The sequence below is a fragment of the Ochotona curzoniae genome, unplaced genomic scaffold (genome assembly GCF_017591425.1).
Source record: "Ochotona curzoniae isolate NIBS_2020 unplaced genomic scaffold, NIBS_Ocur_1.0 contig_1, whole genome shotgun sequence".
In the NCBI taxonomy this organism is placed as follows: Eukaryota; Metazoa; Chordata; class Mammalia; order Lagomorpha; family Ochotonidae; genus Ochotona; species Ochotona curzoniae.
The window spans coordinates 40,586,719-40,608,274 of record NW_024464918.1 but is presented as its reverse complement, the minus strand read 5'-3'; the positions used below and the strand labels follow the sequence as shown (position 1 = coordinate 40,608,274).

The window sequence follows — 21,556 nt, the reverse complement described above, 5'->3', positions numbered from 1 at the left end:
CAATCAAATCTTCTATTAAGTTTCAAATACCAACAAGTAAAAAAGTTTGGCATTTCATTGCCTTGTAACCACAGGGAAAAGAAAAAGTAATTATTATTTCAGAAAATACACCTAAATACTCAAGAAACAATAATATAAACTTTAAATCAGACAACTTTAAAAAAGTATTCCCTGAAACAAATTAGCACTTTTAAAATCAGTCTGATCAAATGGTTAATTCCACTCAACAAACATTTCTTGAATGCCTGATCTTGCTAAGCATTCTGGGCAAATTACACGTGACTGCAACTTCAATGAATCCGTGAGATGAAATGGCAGCGGGCCAGAGAAGCAAACACACAGTGATGATGGACCAGGGCCACTGCTACACTGCCGATGTGGGAGGAGCAGCAGGGACAAAGGGAAGAAGAGCAACTCTTGTGTTCAAAGAGTGGGGTGACATGAATTGGACCTCACAGGAAAAGCCCAAGGAGATCAACTTGTGGCAGTGCTATCGGCAGAGATGTCACACTGCTTAAAGACAAGAGAAGTATATGGAACATACAGGGACTAGGCTTGGGATAAGTCAGGAAGCAGGAATTAGTTTATAATTTAGAAAGGGTCAGCATTGTGGCTTATTGGTTAAATTAACCCACAGCCTGCCATGCAGCTGCTCCACATGGGATCCAGCTTTCTAGGCTCAGCCCAGGCACGGCCAACACTTGGGGAGCGAACCAGCAGACGCAAGCGCTCTCTGGCTCTCCCTCTCTCTGTGTCATTCTGTCTTTCAAATATATATTAAAAGAAAAAAAAAAGCAAAGAAATTACTATACAAAACTGGTTAGTGTTTTTATTATTAGGCTTCTAGAAAAAGACTAATTAAGTATAACTCAGAATTATCATGGGAATATTTTCCAAAATCTAACTTTTTAAATAAAATATATTTCACCCATTACTAGGTTTTTCAACCAGGTGCCTGAGAAAATAGATTGAAATAATATAAAAACCTTCCTCAAGCAGTCTGAAAAACTTTTACGTAAAAGTATACTTTCTGATAGTCAAACAGAGCTTAGAAAGAGAAATGATATCAAAGAAGCAAATGTTTATTTAAGAAGAATCTACCCACACAATTGCTTCAAGGATAAGACAGTTTAAAGAAACTTTCAATTTGAATATTCTCATTCTATCATTCTTAAAGTTGATTGATGATGCCTGAATTTAAAAAAAAAAATTTAAAAACAGTTTAAAAGTTAGAAAACTAACATGAAAGCTGCAGCAGCATTCATCACTTCAAAAACAAACGTGTTTTCGGGGACAGTGAAAGCTCTGGGTGAAAAAACTAAAACCCAAAACCTCAAATCTTCAAATGTGTACTTTCAAATATTGGTTATAAGCTAGAAAATAATGCTGGTTAATTTAAAAGATTTATAGTTAAATTTTGAAAACTATGTGGGAAAAAGCTTTATTATACAATGTTTACAACTATAAAAACTGTTCAAATATAAAAATCAATATAAAGTAATATTAAATTGACATCCTGGAACATGCAAGATGAAAACTTAACATTTGTAAATTTTTTATTTTCACTTATGTCATAATTCATACATTACATTTTTTAAACATTTTATTTGAAAGGATGAGTTACAAAGAGATAAGGAGAGATACCAAAATTCTCCATCCACTGGTTTACCCTCCAAATGACCGCAAGGGCTAGGCTGGTTAAGCCAAAGCCCGGAGCTTCACCAGGTGCCCATGCAGGTGCAAGAGCCCACACACTTGGGTCATCACTCCCTGTTTTCCCAGGTGCGCTGGAAGGAGCCCAATTGGAAGCCAATCACCGGGATGTGATTAAGCACCTGTATGTGATGCCCAGGTTGCAGTTAACAGCTTACCGTGCTATGCCACAGTGCCAGCCCTTTATTGTTTTTTATGGTCTTATTTATTTGAAAGGCACAATGACAGAAACAGACAGAGAGGCTAGAGAGCAAGATATTCCATCTGTTGGTTCACTCCCCGAATGGCCACAACTAGCCAGGTTTAGACTAGGCTGAAGCCAGGAGCTAAAGCATCTACCTTGGTCTCCCACAAGAGCCGCAGGGGTGCCGGGATCACTGCTTTCCCAGGCACCCCGGGATGGAGCTGATCGGGAAGTAGAGCAACTGGGACTTGAATGGAATGGACATGACATTCTGATGCCACGAGGTGATTTAACCAACTGTACCACTCCCCTGATTATTTTTGGTATAAATTTTGATGTGTGACATATACAGAAAAGTAAACCAATTATAATTTAACCAATTTCCCTCTGGTGATTAATGTAATCAGAACCCAAACATTAAAAGAATGCTAAATGGTGCCAATTTACAATGCACAGAGGCTGTGATAAAACACCTTCTGCTCACTTCAAATCACACGGGAAGCAACACTGTGATGAAGCACAGATCTGCATCCCCTTTCTGAGAAGAAATGTCAGATTTTCAACCTCATGACTTCCAACTATTGCTTGTTATTGGATGTTTCTTAAGCATTCAAGGAAGTAATTAAATGGCTTTAATTATGTTTAAATAAATCTGTTTTAGACACGTTCCAGCTAGGTCAGCTAAATAAATTATACTAAGAATTGTGCTTTAATTACCAAAGAGCATGCTGTTAGGAGGTTTTAAAACATACACTGTTACCATTGAATAAAACGCTCCCAAGCCCTGTCAGATGAGTATTATTCATGTACGTTTATCACCTTTTATTATTGTTTCTTAGGTTTGCTATATAAAGTACTCTATAGTTTTATAAATCAGGACAATGAGATTTACAAACATTAAAATGGGCTTGAAATATTATGGCCATAAGTTTTTATAACTTCTGAATACATGTTATTAGATCTATTAATAAATATTTTATTTTCAAAACATCTTTACAGGATTGCTCAAAATATTTTCCTTGTTATTAGTCCTACCTTCTTCAACACATTTTCTCTAGTCAAATATTCCATTACTCTATGGAACTATACTGGCAAAGAAAGTACTTAAAGCTTTTTAGTGCTCCCCTGAACGTCTACATATATTTCATTATAAAAATGAAATATTATTTATCTCTCAAAAATATTATTTCCTTGTTTACTGTAATATTTTCAATAGTCAAAAAGAATTACTCATTAGAAGAAATATTTAGGGGCCTGGTGCAATAGCTTGGTGGCTATATACTCTTTCTGCATCTGCTGGGATCCTATCTGAGCGCCAGTCTGTGCCCCAGCTGCTTCTCTTCCCATCCAGCTCCCTGCCTGCAGCCTGGGAAAGCATTCAACGTCAGCCCAAAGCCTTGGGACCCTGCACTCGCGTGGGAGACCAGAGGAAGCTCCTGGCTCATGGCTTCAGATCGGTTCAGCTCTGGCCTTGCAGCCACTTGGGGAATGAGCCAGTAAACGGAAGATCTTCCACTATGTCTCTCCTCTAAATCTGCCTTTCCAATAAAAATAAATACATCTTAAAATTTTTTTTAGGGTCTGGCACAATAGCGTAGTCTAGTAGCTTAAGTTCTGGCCATGAACGTGCCAGGATCTTATATGGGTGTTGGTTCTAATCCTGGCAGCCTTGCTTCCCATCCAGCTCCCTGCTTGTGGCCTGGGAAAGCAGCTGAGGACGGCCCAAAGCCTTGGAACCCTGCACCCACAAGGGAGACCCAGAAGAGGCTCCTGGCTCCTGGCTTCGAATTGGCTCAACTCCACCCGTTGCAGCTGCTTGAGGAGTGAACCATCGGACAGAAGATCCTCCTCTCTGTATATCTGCCTTTCCAATAAAAATAAATAAATCTTTAAAAAAAATGTTTAAAGGAAGAAATATTTAACCCCATGTTTACAGCAACACAATGCACAATAGCTAAGATATGGAACCAACTCAAATGCCCATCAATTGATGCCTGGATAAAGGAAACGTGGTACACACACACTGATGGAATACTGTCCAGCCATAAACTAGAATGAAATCTCAGTCTCTGCAGCAAGATGGACCTAGCTGGGAACTGCTCTGCTTAGTAAATAAGCCAGTGTCAAAAGCTCAAACAGGTATTCTCCCTATAGCTATGTTATCTCTGTGAGTGACATTGGCTTCCTGGGAATTAGCTGTTGTACACAGCAAGTCTATACTTGTGAGCAATTGTAGGATTTTCATTTTTCTGTTAGTTTACTTCAATTACATGTAATTTCTCTTCTACTTCTCTGCCTAGCTATGTCATGATATCTTTAAATATCACTAAGTTAAGCTTGCTACTGTGAGTTAAATGAATATCCTATTGTAACAATCTGGGGAAAAATAATCAAGGGAGGAGACAGGAAGACAAGAGGGGGTGAGGACAGAATGTCCATCTTCTAACTATGCATCATGAAGAACATGAAATCTACTGGGTTTATATAAGTTAAAAATAAGAATAAAGATATTAAAAGAACTAGTTAGTAGGCAATCACTGGCGAAGAGGCACACTCGCCCCTGCTGCCAGCAGCTCTCCAAGATCAGCCTGTATGCATGTCTAGCCTGCGCGTGGCATAGGCCTCACTATACACAGCTAAGAAGGAGAAAATGGGTATTAACACGTAAAAGCATGCACGAATCCCTTTTCTAAAAACAACCATGAGTCCGTAGGAACCAGAAACTGAGCCAACGGGGTGTGAGGAACACGACTTCCACTCTTCTTTCCCTTGTGAACCATTTAGATTTACTCTCACTTGACGTGCTGCACTGGTATTCCAATGGACCATTATGCTCTTCTTGGTAGAGAGGAAACACAAGAGGAAAGCATCTTTGCCCATCTGACTTGATGCGGTTCTGACTGCCCTGGCACTGCCGCCCACAGCTCTTCACCTGGCATTAATCCCTGCCTCACAGTGACAAAACGCACAGTAACTGTGGGAAAAACAAGGGTGGCTCATATGAAAAGATATTGTTTAGTAACTGATGTTTCCACTGAGTCTAAAACAGAGGGATTATCCAAATTGCTGAATCAGTTAAAAAGACACAAATCAAAGCCTCAACACTAGATAGAAATATAGATAGAACAACAAAAAGGCACAAACATTAAAAGGGTCACACAATACAATTCAATGAAGATGAAGAATTAACTGCAATTACTTTATAAACCAATACCTAGTTTAAAAGGCTGACTATGCAAAATGATTTACACGCACGCCTCATGTTTAGAATTTCCTATGTCACGCTATCTTGTGCTTATATTGGCTTACTGGGACAACAGTCAGAGAACATTCCTCAGGCAGGAGAGACATGTAACTAATTTAGTAAAGTGTTCTCTTACAGAAGATTTAAAAATGTAACCATAGTTTCTGCAATCTCTAACACTTAGTTACCTTATTTATAAAACAGGGAACAAAGAAAAATAACAAAACACACAAAGCTGATGTGTAATGGTCAGACGCATGTCATAGTAATAAATAACTTCCTTTCTTTCTCAAGAATAAATTCATATGTTTATATTTTCAGTGTGACCTTCAACAATTTCCCAGCTTTACACTATTACTCCAAGATTAACAATTGTAGAGTGCCTTAGAGATTCATATTACATGCAATAAATTCTTCCGTTTTCTCTTTCATGAAGGGATTCTTCAACATGCTTCCTACCTTAGCAACTAGAAACATTTTCTGTACACTTGCAGTAGATGACTACAATGTACATTACTCTTGGATAAATTACATCTTTCTTTCTGACAGACATCTGCCCTGCTCCTCAACCAACCAATCTTCCCCCTTTTACTCCAAAGAACTATAACAGAGGTTGTTCTTACTCTAACCTTTTAACGATCTCTTACTAAGCCCCTTTAGGATAAGCAAATATTTAGTTTCTAAGTAAACAGATACTCTCAGAGGAAAGGAAATATGCACAAGAGTCTGTTAAAATCAACATAATTTGTTATTATAGTTCTATAATTTTCCCCTGCTGAACATGTCATTTTGTAGCAGTTAATTCGAAGGGTTGAGGCAATGGAATAAAAAGTTGAAAACAAAAGTACAGTACACAAGCACTTCTACACAGAGTTGGTAGCAGTTGTATAAGATTATTTTTTTTTAATCTATGGTAAAATGAAATTTAAAATAAGCTTATTTGGTTGCATAAAATCTGAAAGCTATGCATAGTTTTTCTTATAACCTGCATAACTTTTACATAACTGCTGAACACTCCTCACATGTTAACTTTTTAAAGAAAAATTAATATTTCAATCCATGTCTAGTTCACGCTCTTTATATTATACACCCCAGAACAAACTGAGGTAAATCGAGTTGCTATCTAGTACTCCTTCTGACTTAGCCAAAGAAGCGTAAGCATCGGGCTTACTTTTTCCTAACCATAAAATGGGTCTTCTAACCACAGTCCCATTACATGAAATGCACTAATAAAAGACATCTGTTGTGGGTTGAGTTTGACTCCCCTTCATTTCTAGGGTGAAGTTCCAACTTGATTTCCTCAGAAGGTGCCTGCAGTGGAAGGCTAGCTGCAGCCACCAGGTACACAACAATCCCCAGGGACTAGTCCCCAGGACACAGACATGCCCAGAGGGAAGACTAAAGGAAATCAACCCAAGAACAACCTGATCTGCCTTCCAGATTCTAGAACTGTGAGAAAATAAATTCCTCTTTCAAGCTGCACAGGTTGTGGTGCCAGTTATGGCAGCCCTAGTTAATACAAAAAGCAGCTAGGAAGAAAGTCTGGTTTTCTTTTTTTTTTACACATTCAGTACCCAAGAATTTCCCTAAGACTGACCCTCAGGGGAAAAAAACATGTCTACAACTTATGACACAGAGACACAGAAATATAGTAAAATATTTCTTAGAATGTGAACTATAGTATTCTTAGTACAATTATCAACCAATATTTGGTGAACTTCATTCACATTTCCTCTTAGAAATGGAAAAGGAGCTCCTTACAGTTCCTTTCAGACTTTAAACAATGACTTTCAGGACACACAAAGTATTAGGTCTTTATGTTCAGTTTTGACAAGGGGCTACATGGGTTAACACATGAAGGACTCAAAGCGAATAATTTCATATTTTCCTTTACATAAAGAAAAAAGTAGGTTCAACTGTAAACAATTTTTACAAATAGAATCCTTGTCTTGTATCTTCGTCTTATAAATCTTTGGCATTAGTGTTCTTAGCCATAAAACTGTTTATTTTAATTGTTTTATTTTGAAATACTATGGGCCCAGCGTACAACTGACTTACATATTTGTAATTCTTACCAAACCCTTGACATGCATAGTATGCAATTCTCAAGTTTGTCTTCATTGAGCATTAGTCATAATTACTTCATTTTCCTAGATGTGCAATAAAGATGTCCCCCACTCAAAGAAACGACAATGTGAGAGCTGAGCTACCAAGAACCAATACATGAATGAAATTAATTTATCCAAAGAAATGATCTGCTCAAGCATGTTTCACAAAGAACACGGTGGGAGTGCAGAATGTTTCTGCCTAATTCAGGTTGCCTAGACACTTACACACACCTTCCTGCCTCCCTCGGTTTTCATTACATGAACTTCAAGCAATCACCTGCTCTAATCTGAACTTAACTACTGGACTAACTGGAAGTTTATTCTTTATTATAAATGAATATGTTGGCATCCAATCTTGGGTCATTAAACCTAGCATTTAATCACATTTCACAAAATCAAATTTTGAGGCCCACAAAGCTGAATATTAGATCTGACATCGTGGACTTGGCTTGAGGAGGCAGCAGGTTTATCCTTTTTGACATTTTTTATTCTTTGTTTTCGTATCTTTCAGTCTGAGACAACATTAATTAATAATAAAATTTCCGTATATGCAACAGCAAAAATAAGCTTGTCCCTCTCTAAGGTTTAAGGAAGAGCACAATGCCAAAACACAAATATTTCAGGGAAGTTATTTTTATTCTTTTCCAAATAAGGACCACTGAAAAAATGGATATTAAGAAAAAAAAAAAAAGAAAGCAAGGTTAATCTCATCTTAATAGGGTTTTTTTTTTTTTTTTCATTAAGTAAGAGACAGTGTCTCTCACCGCAGCAAAGCTGGGCATGGAGGCAAGCAGTCCAAACCATCACCTTGAGGAGGACACTGGCACAGAGTTACCCACTTTTCCTAAAATCCACGCAGCAGTTTCTCAAATCTTGATTCATTTCCAGCTGTGATATGACTCTGCGACTAGTTTCACAATAAAAAGTGTGCTGTGCTACACGCTTCCTCTGTGTCCCTCTTACTCGGATGTCACTGTCATGACTGGGTTTGGTTTTTGGCTTTCAACATTATACTGGAATCATGATATGATTTCTATCAGACTGAAGGCTAAAGAAGAAGTGAGATTTATATAAATGGTTAGTTTCCAGAAAGTTGGGTGCATCCTCCTACTCTCATAAATCAAATCTCTGACTTTCTGGCTTAATAACTCGAAGTTCCACGGGGCACTGGTTTCAGACACTAGCCAAAAGGAGGTCAGTCATAAAAATGATTTTTAATTTCTCATTCACAACATGTCAGAGACAAGGACTAGAAGAGGTTAGAGGATGTTTCTTTGTGCATGTTCTGGAGAAAGATGACAGAACAGCTATTCAGCAGAGAACACTTCTTGGAGATCATGGGCCATATAACAGGCTTTGGTCCATGGAAGGCAGAAAAACAAAGCAAGGTGAAACCTATGTTCAACAGTAAACAGATACAAAACAGGCAAGAGACCTGTGCAAAACGGACACACATACACGCATGCATGCACACACACACACTTCACACCTAATTCCTTCTGTGAGCTGTCCCCCTAACCCTTGCCCTCTTTCCTGAGCTTACCTTGCCTCAGCACATGCACAGAAGAGAATTCAGCAATACATTAGCAATATTTAGAATCTACTAAAACTACTGTTAAACATCAACAAAACTTCCATTTTCTTCCTCTGTCTAGGCAGCAAAAGACCTTGTGCTCTGCAACGTCAAACACTGCAGTCTTACGCTGCCTGTCTCTGGCTTCAGATTTCATTACCCTCCCCCTTTCCTGAAGATTCTCTCAGTCACATGGGCTTCCAGGCCTACATTTAAGTAACTGTATGGAAGCTTGTGGTAGATGATGCATCTTCCTATCTCATTATGGGGTTCTCTCCTTCTTTTTTCTATTTTCACCAATTTCGGGATGGGTATCAGCTGGCTCTCAAAAAATAAAAGCTTTTGCCATCATTTTGACGGAAGAGGAGTATTCGTAAAGTAGTGGATACGTTAATAGCAACTTGGAATTATTGTAGAAACACTAATGCCACCTTCTCCATTTGCTGTATTTGCTCACCTAGTGATTTATTTAAGTTATGTGAACTTCACTAGGGGAAATCAATTATCACTTACCATTAACAAGCAGAGAGCTATCGGATCCTGGATATGAATAGTTTAGACGACCTGAAGGTAAGAGAAGGCCGTTACTAATTCAATGACAGAGCTGAACTGATAGCTATTAATAGGCAATAACTTAAAAAGCTGTTGATGGGATAAAATGTTGCTGTGCTAATGAACACAATAAATTAGAGGACATATCAATCAGCACATTCACCAACATTCAAAAAAGGAATGTTCGAAAATGCAAAAATATCCTTCATATGTAACTATCAGGTCATTCTAAATTCCAAAGCCTCATCCACAGAATTTTCTTTAGGGAATTTTGTTCCTACATTAAGTCATAACCTCACCTTTCTGTCCCATAATTGAGACTTTTTTTTCATTTGGATAGTTTATTACTTTCAAAAGTATGTTAAAAGCAGTAACATTTTCCTATGGAGCTCCAAACAAGTGTCTTGTGCCTCCATGTATACGTCATGCTAATGGGCTTAATTCAACTTTCGGGAAATATATAACAAAGGTAAAGAAGGATATTTCATTGTATTTACACATGATGGAAACTGCCCAAAGCCCACAGCACAGTAGCTACAGTAGAGCAGGCACTTTGTTGAAATACTGTCCTTCTAATTTTAAGGTGGTTCAAAAATCTAGTTTTGTGCCCTAACTGCATACGCCAAGAACCCCTCCAAAAAGCAATTTGTGAACACATTAAAATTTTTGTTTGCTTAGCTATCATCCAAATTAGTAACCATAAATAAATGAGAAAATAGAACTAGAGTTCTCGTAAATTTAAGGAGTTACATTTCTGTATGGAAGAGTTTTTGCATTATCTGGACCACAAATCTTCAGTGAGTATATCCTGTATACATTAGTTCTATGTTATGACTTATAAAAATCATCCTGACAACATTTTTAAGTTTCCATACTCCATATGTTTAGCCACAACCACCTACCACAAAGCAAGGAAACCTTACCAAATCTTGCTTACCTAGGAAATGCACAGGGAAATCAAATGTCAAAGTTACAGTCCCTATAAATCAGAAGTAGTTAGGAGGCCAGGGTTGTAGCCAGGGGTTAGTCAATCTGTTGCCTGCAGGGCCAGCATGCCAAAATGGTACCTGTTCAAGTCCCAGCTGCTTCACTTTTGATCCAACTCCTTGCTAATGCACTTGGGAAAGCAGGGAAAATGGTCCAGTTTCAATATTGGGGCCCTGCCACTTCCATAAGAGACCTGGATAAAGTTCCTGGTTCCTGGTTTCCATCTGGACCAGCCCTGGCAGCCTTTGGAGAGTGAACCAGGAGATGGAAGACGGAAGATCTATGTCTCTCCTTCTCTCTGTCTTTCTAAGAAATAAAAATCTTAAAAAACAAAACAAACAAAAAAACAGGAGTAGTTTGAGGACCACAAACATTCCCTTAGGACACAGCAGTCTGAATTCTGACCTCACAGAACCATCACTCTGAAAGCCAGCAGAGAAGCAGCTAAGCAGAGCTTCTCCCACACCTGAGGCTCTGGCAAGCTCTCCATGAACAAGATGCTATTTTGTTCCACAGAACATTCTGGAAATGAGTTAACAGGTGGTCCCATCAATCCAACAGCTATATACTAACAGCTTCTTAGAAAGGAACTTTAGGGTTTCAATGGTTTCAATCTTAGTTTGCTGAAATAGTCTTCACAGAAATGAACTCATGAGAAGGAAAAACTCTTCCTCTGTTGCCAGCAACTTTCATCCATCTCCAAATCCGGAAGTCCAATTTGAAACAAAATCATTATAATTTTCAAAACCAAAAAGCGTTTTTTTTAAAAAAAAAATCTCTCTCTCCTGTTAATTGTTAATCTGTTAATTGTTCAACTTAAGATTTCAGCCTATTTCTATCTAGGGAGTGGATAGGAATGTAAATGGAAAAGGTGAAAATTAACACTGAAATTTCAATATCTTCCTAAAGTTGGTATTTCGGAACGATAGCATACATGGCCAAGAATCTACTGAATTCAACCAGAGCTGCTTTAATTAATGCCTAGGTCTTGTGATCGGAGGTGGCAGGAACAAGACCATGATCTTTTCTGCTAGCTACTTGGTAGCAAGGGGAGCACTGTTTCTGAATCACTCACTCAAGGCAGCAGCTGAGCTTTTACACAAGAACCAATGAGAACAATCCAAAGCACTAAGGGGAAAATGGAATCAAAGATAAATCAGCTTAATTTTGGTACAAAAAAAAAAGAAAGAAAATGAAAAGAAACCCAGATAGGTTTTTTTCCATAATATGAATTCTCCATCAGCTTTTTCTTTGAAAACCTTCATAGGAACAAAATTTATAGCTGCCCTCACTTCACGTCCCCAGTGAGAGCTACACATGTAATATTTACACAATTTCCCTTATTATCAGTATCTCCCTCTATAGTGGTTCATTTATTACAAACCTATAGGGGCACACATCATTATCAGTCAAAAATCTCTGATTTCATTAGGGCTCACTGTTAATATAAATTCTATGGGTTGGGACAAGTCTTTATGGACATATAACGACAGCCACTGCTAACGTATCACCAAGAGCAGGTCTAGTTCCGTTCTCCCAGATTCCCCATCCTCCACTTGTTCTTCCCTCCCCGACACCAGACCAGACCAACCCTCATCTTTTTACTGTCGCCATACGTTTGCCTTTTGCAGAATGCCATGGAGTTGTAATCATACAGTGTCCTTATCTGATGGACTTTGTAACACATTTACATTTTCTCCATTTCTTTGTGTGGCCTGGATGAACTACAGCTGATTTATACGTTAATCTAATGAGGGCATCTTGATTACTTTCATGTTTTGGCAGTTAGGATAAGGTTGCTTTAAATGTCATTATGCAGTTATTTATGCAGTTATTTATGCAGTTTCTGAAGGGTTTTGTTCCAAAGACATTTTTAAGGTTCATCTTTCATGAAGACACCTTCCCCAAAACAGAAACCTCTTTTTAAATGAAAATTTAACTCTAGGGTCTTAGCAACACCCAACCATCTTACATATGTTTTACATAATAGACCTGTCCACACAAACACCACCTTTAGGAACTATAGAACATCATCTGTTATTGGGTTTTGTTGTTTTGTTTTTAAATCTAGGTGACTTGATTTTCCTGCCTGGGCACCAGGTGAATTTGGCACGTTTATTCTACTGAAATTAAAACAACAGCATTTCACAACTGAATACAGGAAAATAAAAATAACTGACATGCCTGAATCATAAATATAACTAAATGTCATTCATTTTGGTTGACTTGTATTTTTGATAACTCATCTATCGAGAGACGTAAGCCAGGTTTGGCATTTGAATTCCTCAAGAGAGAGGGAAGACATTAGTATTTCGGACAAATAGATGTATCTGATGAGTAAAACTCAATCTTCGAAGGCTCTTAGTATTGACTTTTAAAAATATAAAAAAATTAAATACTGCCACATCAGCAGCTTTAACCTTGGGGGATGTTAGGGCAGGAGAAGCAGGAGCCTCTAGAGACCAGCTGCGGCATTTGGAGCCAGAAGCCTGGCATACATCTTCCAGAAGGCATAGGCTATATTTGGTGACATGACTCAACTTAGCCAAATATAGGCATCTGATACGGTGTGACTCTGGGGAAATACACTACCAAATTCTGCAGCCCAGAAAAATCCACACACTAACCAGGCAACTTTGAGCATCTGTAAGAGAGAATCAATACTTACCGAACAGAATGACTTGAGTCAGGGTATGGGGAGGAGGCATTGAAAACAGCAGTATGTTCTATCATGTGTTTTATGACTCTAACTAAAGCAAACCCAAGAAAGGAGCACAGACTAGAAGGAAATATTCCTATCAGTAGTATATGACTTTCATAATTAGATAAAGTTTCTTACTGTTGCTTCTGATGATTCAGCAGGAAGTCATACAGTAAAGGCTGTCATTTCATTACAAACACACAATGAAAAATATCAAACGTTCTACAGTACTATTAGACTCCCCACTATGACCTTCTCCACTCTCAGTCATACTAGCATTGTTGCTGACATTGCATAGGCCAAGGAACAATAAGAAATAACTATTTTTCATCCAAAACAAAGTTATAGTCCTATACAATGACACATAGTATGAAATTGTAAGTTAATTTTTTAACTGACTCACACTGTGAAAACTTACTCTAAAGGAAAAGGGGGCAAGGGGGGTGCTGTCTACTGTGAACATCATTAAGTGTGTGAATACACATAACATTTGTTTTCTATTTAGAGTAATACAACTTTTGCTCATGTACATTTTTTCATTTACATCTGAGGAAATGAAAGCTATACACATCTTTAAACTTTTGAAGGTGGTTTTCCACTTACACATCTGCTATTCTTATCAACCAACGCTGTCTGAGACTTACAGCAATGGTGGCGCTGTGGTGACCCTTGGCCAACGTACAGCAAGACTCAAGAATGTGAAATAAGTCCGAAGGCTTTGAATGCCAACTTCATACTGTTCTTGTACAAGTGCGGCACACATATCAATATAAACCAGTAAAGTGAATTCACTATTTTTTAAAAACCAAATATATAATTACCAATTCATCCTAATTAACTAAAAATAACACCCCAAATCAAAATCAGTTACCTTATTCTATCCCCTGACCTATTTATATCACAATCAACTTCTAAGTTACCTAGTTGGAGCTTACTCTTCTCTATGGTAACAAGATCTTTAAGGACAGGTTATGGGCCTTGCATCCCAGAGCTTGGGGCAGAGAAAGATCGATCAAATGTTTTATTCATTAATTCAACAAACAGCTAAGCCAGCAGACAGTAGTCTCTGGAGTGAAAAGAGAATTTTGCTTTGTGACCCAGGTCAAATTACTTAGCTTTGCTGAACCTCAGGAAAACAGCTACTTTCAATGATGTCACAAAGCTGTTGTGAGACATTGCTAAGATAACAAATTCTAAAAAAGGACTCAATGTGCACTGAGTGCTTAATTAATATTAATTCCTCTGCCTTACTATCAGCCAGAGAGAACCAACACCTTTACTTGTGAGAGAAAGAATGTCAAAGCAGGGAGTGGCTTAGGAGTAATAAGAGCTTGCTAGCGTCCCCGGTTACAAACTGGAAGCCTTCTCTGAGACAGAAATGATCTTCCTTTTGCACCCAAAAGTCAGTTTTTGTTTTTTTCTTACTGTGATGGGATAGCTGAAAAACAGACTGTAACAGTGGTAATAAAATTCTAACATTTACCTACCAGATAAGTCAGTGGAATATATTTCTACAGATCAGGCAAGGTTCCATGTCAAAGAAGGACTGTGTTGGTTATAACTTCAGGCAGGTGCAGAATCTAAAAAAATCTAGGAAATTTAGGCAGAAGGGAATGTCTAAAGAGACACTAAGAAGGAGCTGACCCAATTAAGGAATTCAAAAGATTTCCTATTGCCAGTAACACTAACAACAAGCCGGCAGGCAGGAAGGCTATTTTTATCTCTGCCAGAAGCCTTCTGACTCTGGATGCTACATTTAGAGAACAGAGCAACAAGATAACTTGCCTTAAGAGGATGTTATGATACTAATGATTAATGAACCGATTTTTTTTAAGCTCTAGAAAACTAGGCAGAGTTTTTATCCAAACTCAATCAGCTGACACTAGACTTTTTTGTTTTGTTTTTTGAAAAAGTAAAAAAGCGGAAAGGAGAGTAGAAAAACAGACCAAGGGATACTAGAAAAATTTTAACTAATCCTAAAAGACGACCAAGGTAGTAAATTGAGACACTCTTTCCTTGCAAAATGCTTAAGAGAACAAGTGTCACAACAACAGACACATTTTAACAGAACTAACAAATAATTCTAGAACTGGTGCCAAGCTAAACATGATTTTTAAGGAATGCCTCTATGGACATGAACATTAAAAAAAAATCAAGATAAATAGAGGAAATACCTAGGGACCACAAACTAGGTAACTGTAAGTGACTGAGTAAAGATAAGACTAGAAAAGGTCTAACTAGAGTCTTCTCCAACCATAGAAGCCAAGAGAAATTGAGAGTAATCTTATTTATAAACACGACTTTATAAAATACTATTTCCATATTAAAGAACCGCTGTTTTAAAAACTGGTTATTGAAGGCCACACCCCTAAAAGCGATCAGCAAAGTCACAGGTTGGCTCTCTGCATAGAGATCTGTCATCAGTGCTAATTTAACACAAGTTCTGATGATCTTTGTCAACCTTACCAAAGAGTGTACTTGGATTTCATATTTGACATTAGAATTTCACCTTCTGCTACTTCTCAGAGGGTCCAGTCTCTGTTTTCTCCTAGGAATTCTCGAGTCCTTTCCTTATTTACTGACCTACAAAATTAAATGATGAAAGACTTTCCAAAGATGTCTGCTTAATTACTTGAATAAGCTACACGAGACCAATAGACCCAGTGTGTGCCATCACTTAAGGCAGTTCTGAAGTGTAGTAAATGCCTGAGGTCTATTTGATACCTGAAATGTCTCAGACAGCTTTGCACTTCACATATCTGAAGGAGAGTGGAGGTTGGGGATTGAAGGGAGAACGGGGCCTCTGAATCACTGGGGGAGCAGACACCGCTTAGATCCCATGACAGGCCTGGTGAATCAGAATCCAGGACGAGAACAAGGCAGCCTGGAAAAGTTTCCTCAATGATTCTTATCTCCACCCCAATAAGGCAATCTTCAGTATGCAACCAGACAGTGTAAGATACAAATCTTCCACAGAAGATGATGATAGAGATTAAAACTGTTGTCCCATTCAGGCTGTTAGACTGAAATTTTCAAAGTTAGTACTTGCCCTCTGTCAAGATGCGCTAAAACAAGAATGAGCTCAGTTTTCCGCTTCCCTCTCAGAGGTCACACGGTAATTCTGCAGGCCTCTGGCTCCGGGTGTTCTTATCTCGACCCTCCAGATCCCATCAAGCTGAGTGACTTGACACAGCTGTTAGATCTCTCTGAACTTCAACTTTTTCCAAATGTAGTATGGAGATCACAAAACTCACAGATCATTATGTAAGTATTTAAAGGTCAGAAACAGAAGGTTATTGTAAGAATTATAATATGTAAGGTCAGAGATAATTTTAAGAAGAACACTTAAACAAAAACTCAGAGAAATCAGTCAGGACTAAAAACTGTTCACTTGAAACTTAACACTACAATACACAAAGCGTCCAGGTTTACCTCAAGAGTCAAATGCAGTCCAGCACCAAGTGTCCTTCAAAGATACCTGGAATATGTTGCTTATATGTTTATGGAGCTGGTATTTAGCAGCTAAGAAATGTAAGTTGCTTGCAAATCTTATGGCTTAAAGGTGGCTTTAGGCATATCTGTCTTCCCCTCCCAACAAGAACCATCCTGTGAGCTAAGGCCAGGGGCACCCCTGTGTTCCACAGTTCCTGCTGGCCCCTAGCACTGTGCAGGAGGTAGCCTTACTTCAGAGGACAAAAAAGACAACGTCCACTGCGGTGGATAAGCTGGGAGTAAGTGACCTCCTTCCACCTGTCCTCCTCCCTCCTCGACATTTCCTCCGCTAAATTCCTGTTTTCACATTATTTTCCTTTTAACAAGAGGGAATATTCTAATGACACAGAATAAACAAAATTAACTACAGTAGCTCTAGCAATTCGTAACTATTAAGACCTAATTGGATCAGCATGCGTCATAGAGGCTTCATCCCAGATGACAAAGACCCTCACCCCTAACCCAGGCACTGATAGGAGCAACGCAGCAGCACCTCCAACGCCACAGCACCTCTACCCGTACTAGAACTGTGCTGCAGCAGCAGCCACGTGCTCATGCGCACATAAGTGGGATGTCTGATCGCTAATGTGCCCACAGGCTCCATGGGCTACAACTGCAGGACAGAAACATTTCATGAGGTCAAGTTTAAACAACTGTTTCCTAAACAGTATTTTGGCGCCTATCTTAAAAAAAAAAAAAATTGCAACCCAGAAGCAAAGCTTTCAACTAAGGTTGTATCCTTTTATAAGCTATGCAATATTTAATACTGTCTCACACAGATTCATATAATACTTGTGCTTTCAGTTATTAAATTACAAAAACTTTCAAATTTTGTCATTTAAAACTACAAGAATTGCTGGTAGTAACCTCAAGATTATGAAGTTTGACTTTATGAGTTTGTAGGCTCGGCCGGTCTAAAGTCAGTTTCAGGCATGACCCTAAACAAGCTCAAGAGTTTCTATGTTGTAATATTGGAAATGTCTGATATAGGACAAATCTCCCGAGTACTTCCGAGGACAGTGCTAGTCAACCATGCCAGACATGTATAGAATCATGGTGAGTACGAGTTAGGCTTTTTTTTTAGTAGGTTCTTTAAAAAAACAAACAAACAAAAAAACTTATTTTTATTGGAAAGGCAGATATACAGAGAGGAGAGACAGAGAGGAAGATCTTCTGTCTGATGATTCACTCCCCCAAGTGACTACAACGGGCGGTGATGCACTGATCTGAAGCCCGGAGCCAGGAACCTCCTCCAGGTCTCCCACGAGGGTACAGGGTCCCAAGGCTTTGGGCTGTCCTCGACTGCTTTCCCAGGCCACAAGCAGGGAGCTGGATGGGAAGCAGAGCTGCTGGGATCAGAACCAGTGACCATATGGGATCCTGGCGCGTGCAAGGTGAGGACTTTAACCACTACGCTATTGCGCTGGGCCCTGGTAAGTTCTTTATAAACCTCAATCATGGCTGCTCGCCAGGACTAAGCTTTGCTCTCCATTGTCGGGTCCTCAAACACAAAAGGGTTCCCTAATTGGTTGATTCCTCCTCCTGTTTCCCCAATGGATAGCAACTGGCATCTGCCCAACTAAGAGATTATAGAACTGCCTTCCCTTCAGTGTTCCACTAATGTTCTTAATTGACTGGTTACCAGGTAATGCCTGGAATGAAACAAAGCCTTGCTTTTAGAACTGAGAGCACTGGCACAGGACTGAATTCAGAATCAGTCAATTAGACAAAATAATGAAGTCCAACAGTATCCTGAAAATCTCAGCACCTGATTCAAAATGTACTGACTAGCTTAAATTTAGTTTAAAAAAGTATGGCTTTTACAAACTGTATTGCTGAGCAACAAAATCTCTGAAGATCTGTTTCCTCTTTCAGTGAAGATATGGCAGTGTAGGGGAAAAAAGAATTCACCAATCAGGCACGGACAGCTGATAAATTAATCAACCACACGCAATATTTAGATAGAAATGCCAAGCATGTCAGGAAGCAAGAATTCTGTGGCACGATTGTGAACTGTTCCCTCCTTCCTGTTGCTAAACTGAGTGCAAAGCCAACTTGGGTATTTTCTGATGACGGCTGTGAGTCAGGCAGCACTGCTTCCCCTCCCCCAAAGCCATCCAGCAACAGAGCAGGATTACATAACAGGACCAAGGCAGGTCTTAGACTGCACACAGCAAAGGGCTTCCGTTAAACTATATTACTATACACGGGTATTTTAGTAGCTGTTGCAGAATAAGACAGCAAGGGTCAACTCTCCATATTCTTATAGAAAATTTTGGAAGGAAAAAACCAGAAAAATGGTAAGGGACACTACCCAAAAGTATCCATTTTACTAATTTGAACAGGAACACGGACAAGATGGATCTGCACAGATGTAATGGACCCCTTTTATACAACAGAGTGAGCCCTCATATTTAACATTGAAAAATGATGACAAAGTCGGAAAACCTTACTCCTTAATGTCACTCAGATGTCATACCAGGATGAAGAATATCAATATTTTTGTCTGACCACATGGTAAAATCTAAAAGAAAAACTCCTGGTAGCTACTATCTCATTATTGGTTGTTTTCTGAAGGGCATTTACCATATCTAGCTTACTCCTTAACCAATGCCTTCCATTTGAATGCGTGTCTTAACAAACTAAAGTCACAACTGCCATAGGCTATGTCAGCCTTAATTCTGAATAAATGTTTAGAATCTTTAACCTTCTAATGGCATAAAAAGCTTACTTTTACTTTCCCTGGCCCTCTCTTCCTCTCACCGAGATAAAATCCCAGATGCGAGTTGTAAGATGTCTATTGGATTCTCATGAATCCCAAAGATGCCTGCACTCAGTCTTGAGGGTGAAGACTGGGGCCGGCTGACGTAATCACGGCCACATCATGGATGACACAGACAAGCTCTCCCTTTATGACAACCACCCATCTGACTTTCAGAACAAACAGCAACAAAAGGCAGAGGACTGAGCTGGTTACCATGCTCTAGTCAGCTGAGCTAACCAGCCACCTAGAAGGATTATTATTTTTGGTTTACCAGTGTGTATGTGAAAGTAAATACAGCAGATGAGAAGTTGGCCAAGGCACAAGACGCCTTTAGATGAACTGCGCTGGCTGCAGCTCCGTGGCCAGCGTGAGGAGAACCTAAATCCAGTCTTGGGAGATGTCAGTGTTCACTCGCAGAGGGTTTTTGTTTGTTTCTCTCTCTCTGCATCTTTCCTTTCTCATAGATGAAGACAAAAGCCGCTGAAGGTACAAATGTGAAAAAGTACTCTTGTGCTATTCAAAAATCTACACCCCCTTTTTAAAAAATCAACTTCACTGATGAAAAGCACCATGAGAAATCTACCAAAGCCCGGCAAAAAGTAAACCAGAAAGCATGACAATTAGGAACAGGTTCTATATCAATACATCATTACAAAAGAAAATCACGCAACACAACTTTGTCCCCTTCTTCTCAACACAAGTTAGCACAGCACCGAAGCCCAGGCCCCATCCTACCACAGCTAAGGCAATGCAAGCAAGACTGCAGAGGGGGTTGCATTTCTGCAGTCAAGAAAGGGAGCAGATACACTTCAGTCCTACAGTCACACACAAAGCTGTTGGTTGACCAGTTTCAAATCGCCTACTTCCCTGCGTCTGTCCCCACGTAGCACAATGGTCTGTTCTACCTTGCTTTAATTAGTCAGTTCCATGCAAGCAGAGCAAAAAAGCATTAGCAAGGTTCAGCAAGGTGCTGGCCAGGCATCTGAGGCAGCTGCCTTTGAAGCCTGAAGACTTGCAACATTTCAAGATCCTTAAGATCACATTTGATATCACATACTAGTCATGCAATTGGAAAGGAGAAATTTGATTATGAATCCAAGTAAAATTAGATGCCTGGCATCACCCATTTCTTCTTTCTGGGACTCTGTTTTATGTCCCCGTTAAATGTCTCTTAAAGGAAAACATTCATCTATCTGAAAAGCTGGGGGAGGGGGTAGGGTTAGGGTACAAAGTAATATGCTCTCAAATTGTCAGAGGACAACTACTGGTTTAAAACTTAAAAAGTTGAATACCTTAAGAAATGATACTTTCCATTTGAAATAAATCATGCTGGTATTAAAAACAAACTCTCGTATGTTTTTTAACATTTATTTCCAATTCTCTCAAATATATAACGTATGACATGACCTACTAAATGACGCAGCCAAGGCAGGTGCAGCAGCAGGGCGAGCTGCTGCCCGGGATGCCTGTGGTATCAGAGTGCCTGCTGCAGCCTCGACTCCTCTGCTTCCCATCCAGATTCCTGCTCGTGTAGGCACGAGGACAATGAGTCCTTGTCACTCGTGTGGGAGCCCCGTGAGTGACCGCGGCTCCTGGCTTCACCTGAGCTAGCCTGTGCTTCTGTGGTAACTTAGGGAGTAGACCCCAGCCTTCTCCCTCTTTATCTCTCTGTTTTTCAGAATAAAATAATAACAAATGGATATCAAAATTCTCTTATATTCAGCAACCAGCAACTTTTGCAAAGCAGGTTTCTGCAGCAATCTCTATGTTCATAAAATCAGTATCTGTGTAAAATATCTGTTCAGAAACATCTGTGCCAATAGACAACATCTGTTTTCCAAAATACACAATTAAGTGACTATAATTTAGAACACTGGAATATAAGTGTGTACCACAAAAAAGTCAAAGTTTTCTGACTACTCTGACTTTTTTTTACATAGCTCTAAGTCCACTGTCTCTCTGCTGTAAAGACAACAGATTGAAACAACTGTTCCCCACATTCTCTTATGACCCCTCCCAAAAAAACCTCAAATGAAATGACTCAAGTTCTATGTACTACCTTTCAATTGCACTTTATGAGCTTCTTCTAAAGAGATTATAAATTCTCCTGCTCAGACTAAAGCACAGATGGGATCATCGCTTGCCCATTCATTTAAGCCTTTGTTTCAAATCTACAGGAATAAAAAATGGAGGGGAAAAGGCTCTAAATTCAATGTGTATGTAAAGAAAAAAAAAATA

General features: G+C 39.1%; 1 protein-coding gene across 5 annotated transcripts in view; it reads right to left on the bottom strand.

The window, feature by feature from the left end:
* CPEB4 (cytoplasmic polyadenylation element binding protein 4) overlaps nt 1-21,556 on the bottom strand; it is a 55,883-nt gene that overhangs the window by 14,337 nt on the left and 19,990 nt on the right. For 3 of the 5 annotated variants that reach the window (XM_040972413.1, XM_040972385.1, XM_040972394.1), the window contains one exon: nt 9,336-9,386. The exons of the other annotated variants lie outside the window; for them this stretch is intronic. In XM_040972413.1, the coding sequence (XP_040828347.1) occupies nt 9,336-9,386 (51 nt within the window). The remainder of the gene's footprint in view (nt 1-9,335; nt 9,387-21,556) is intronic. 5 annotated transcript variants of the gene reach the window in all.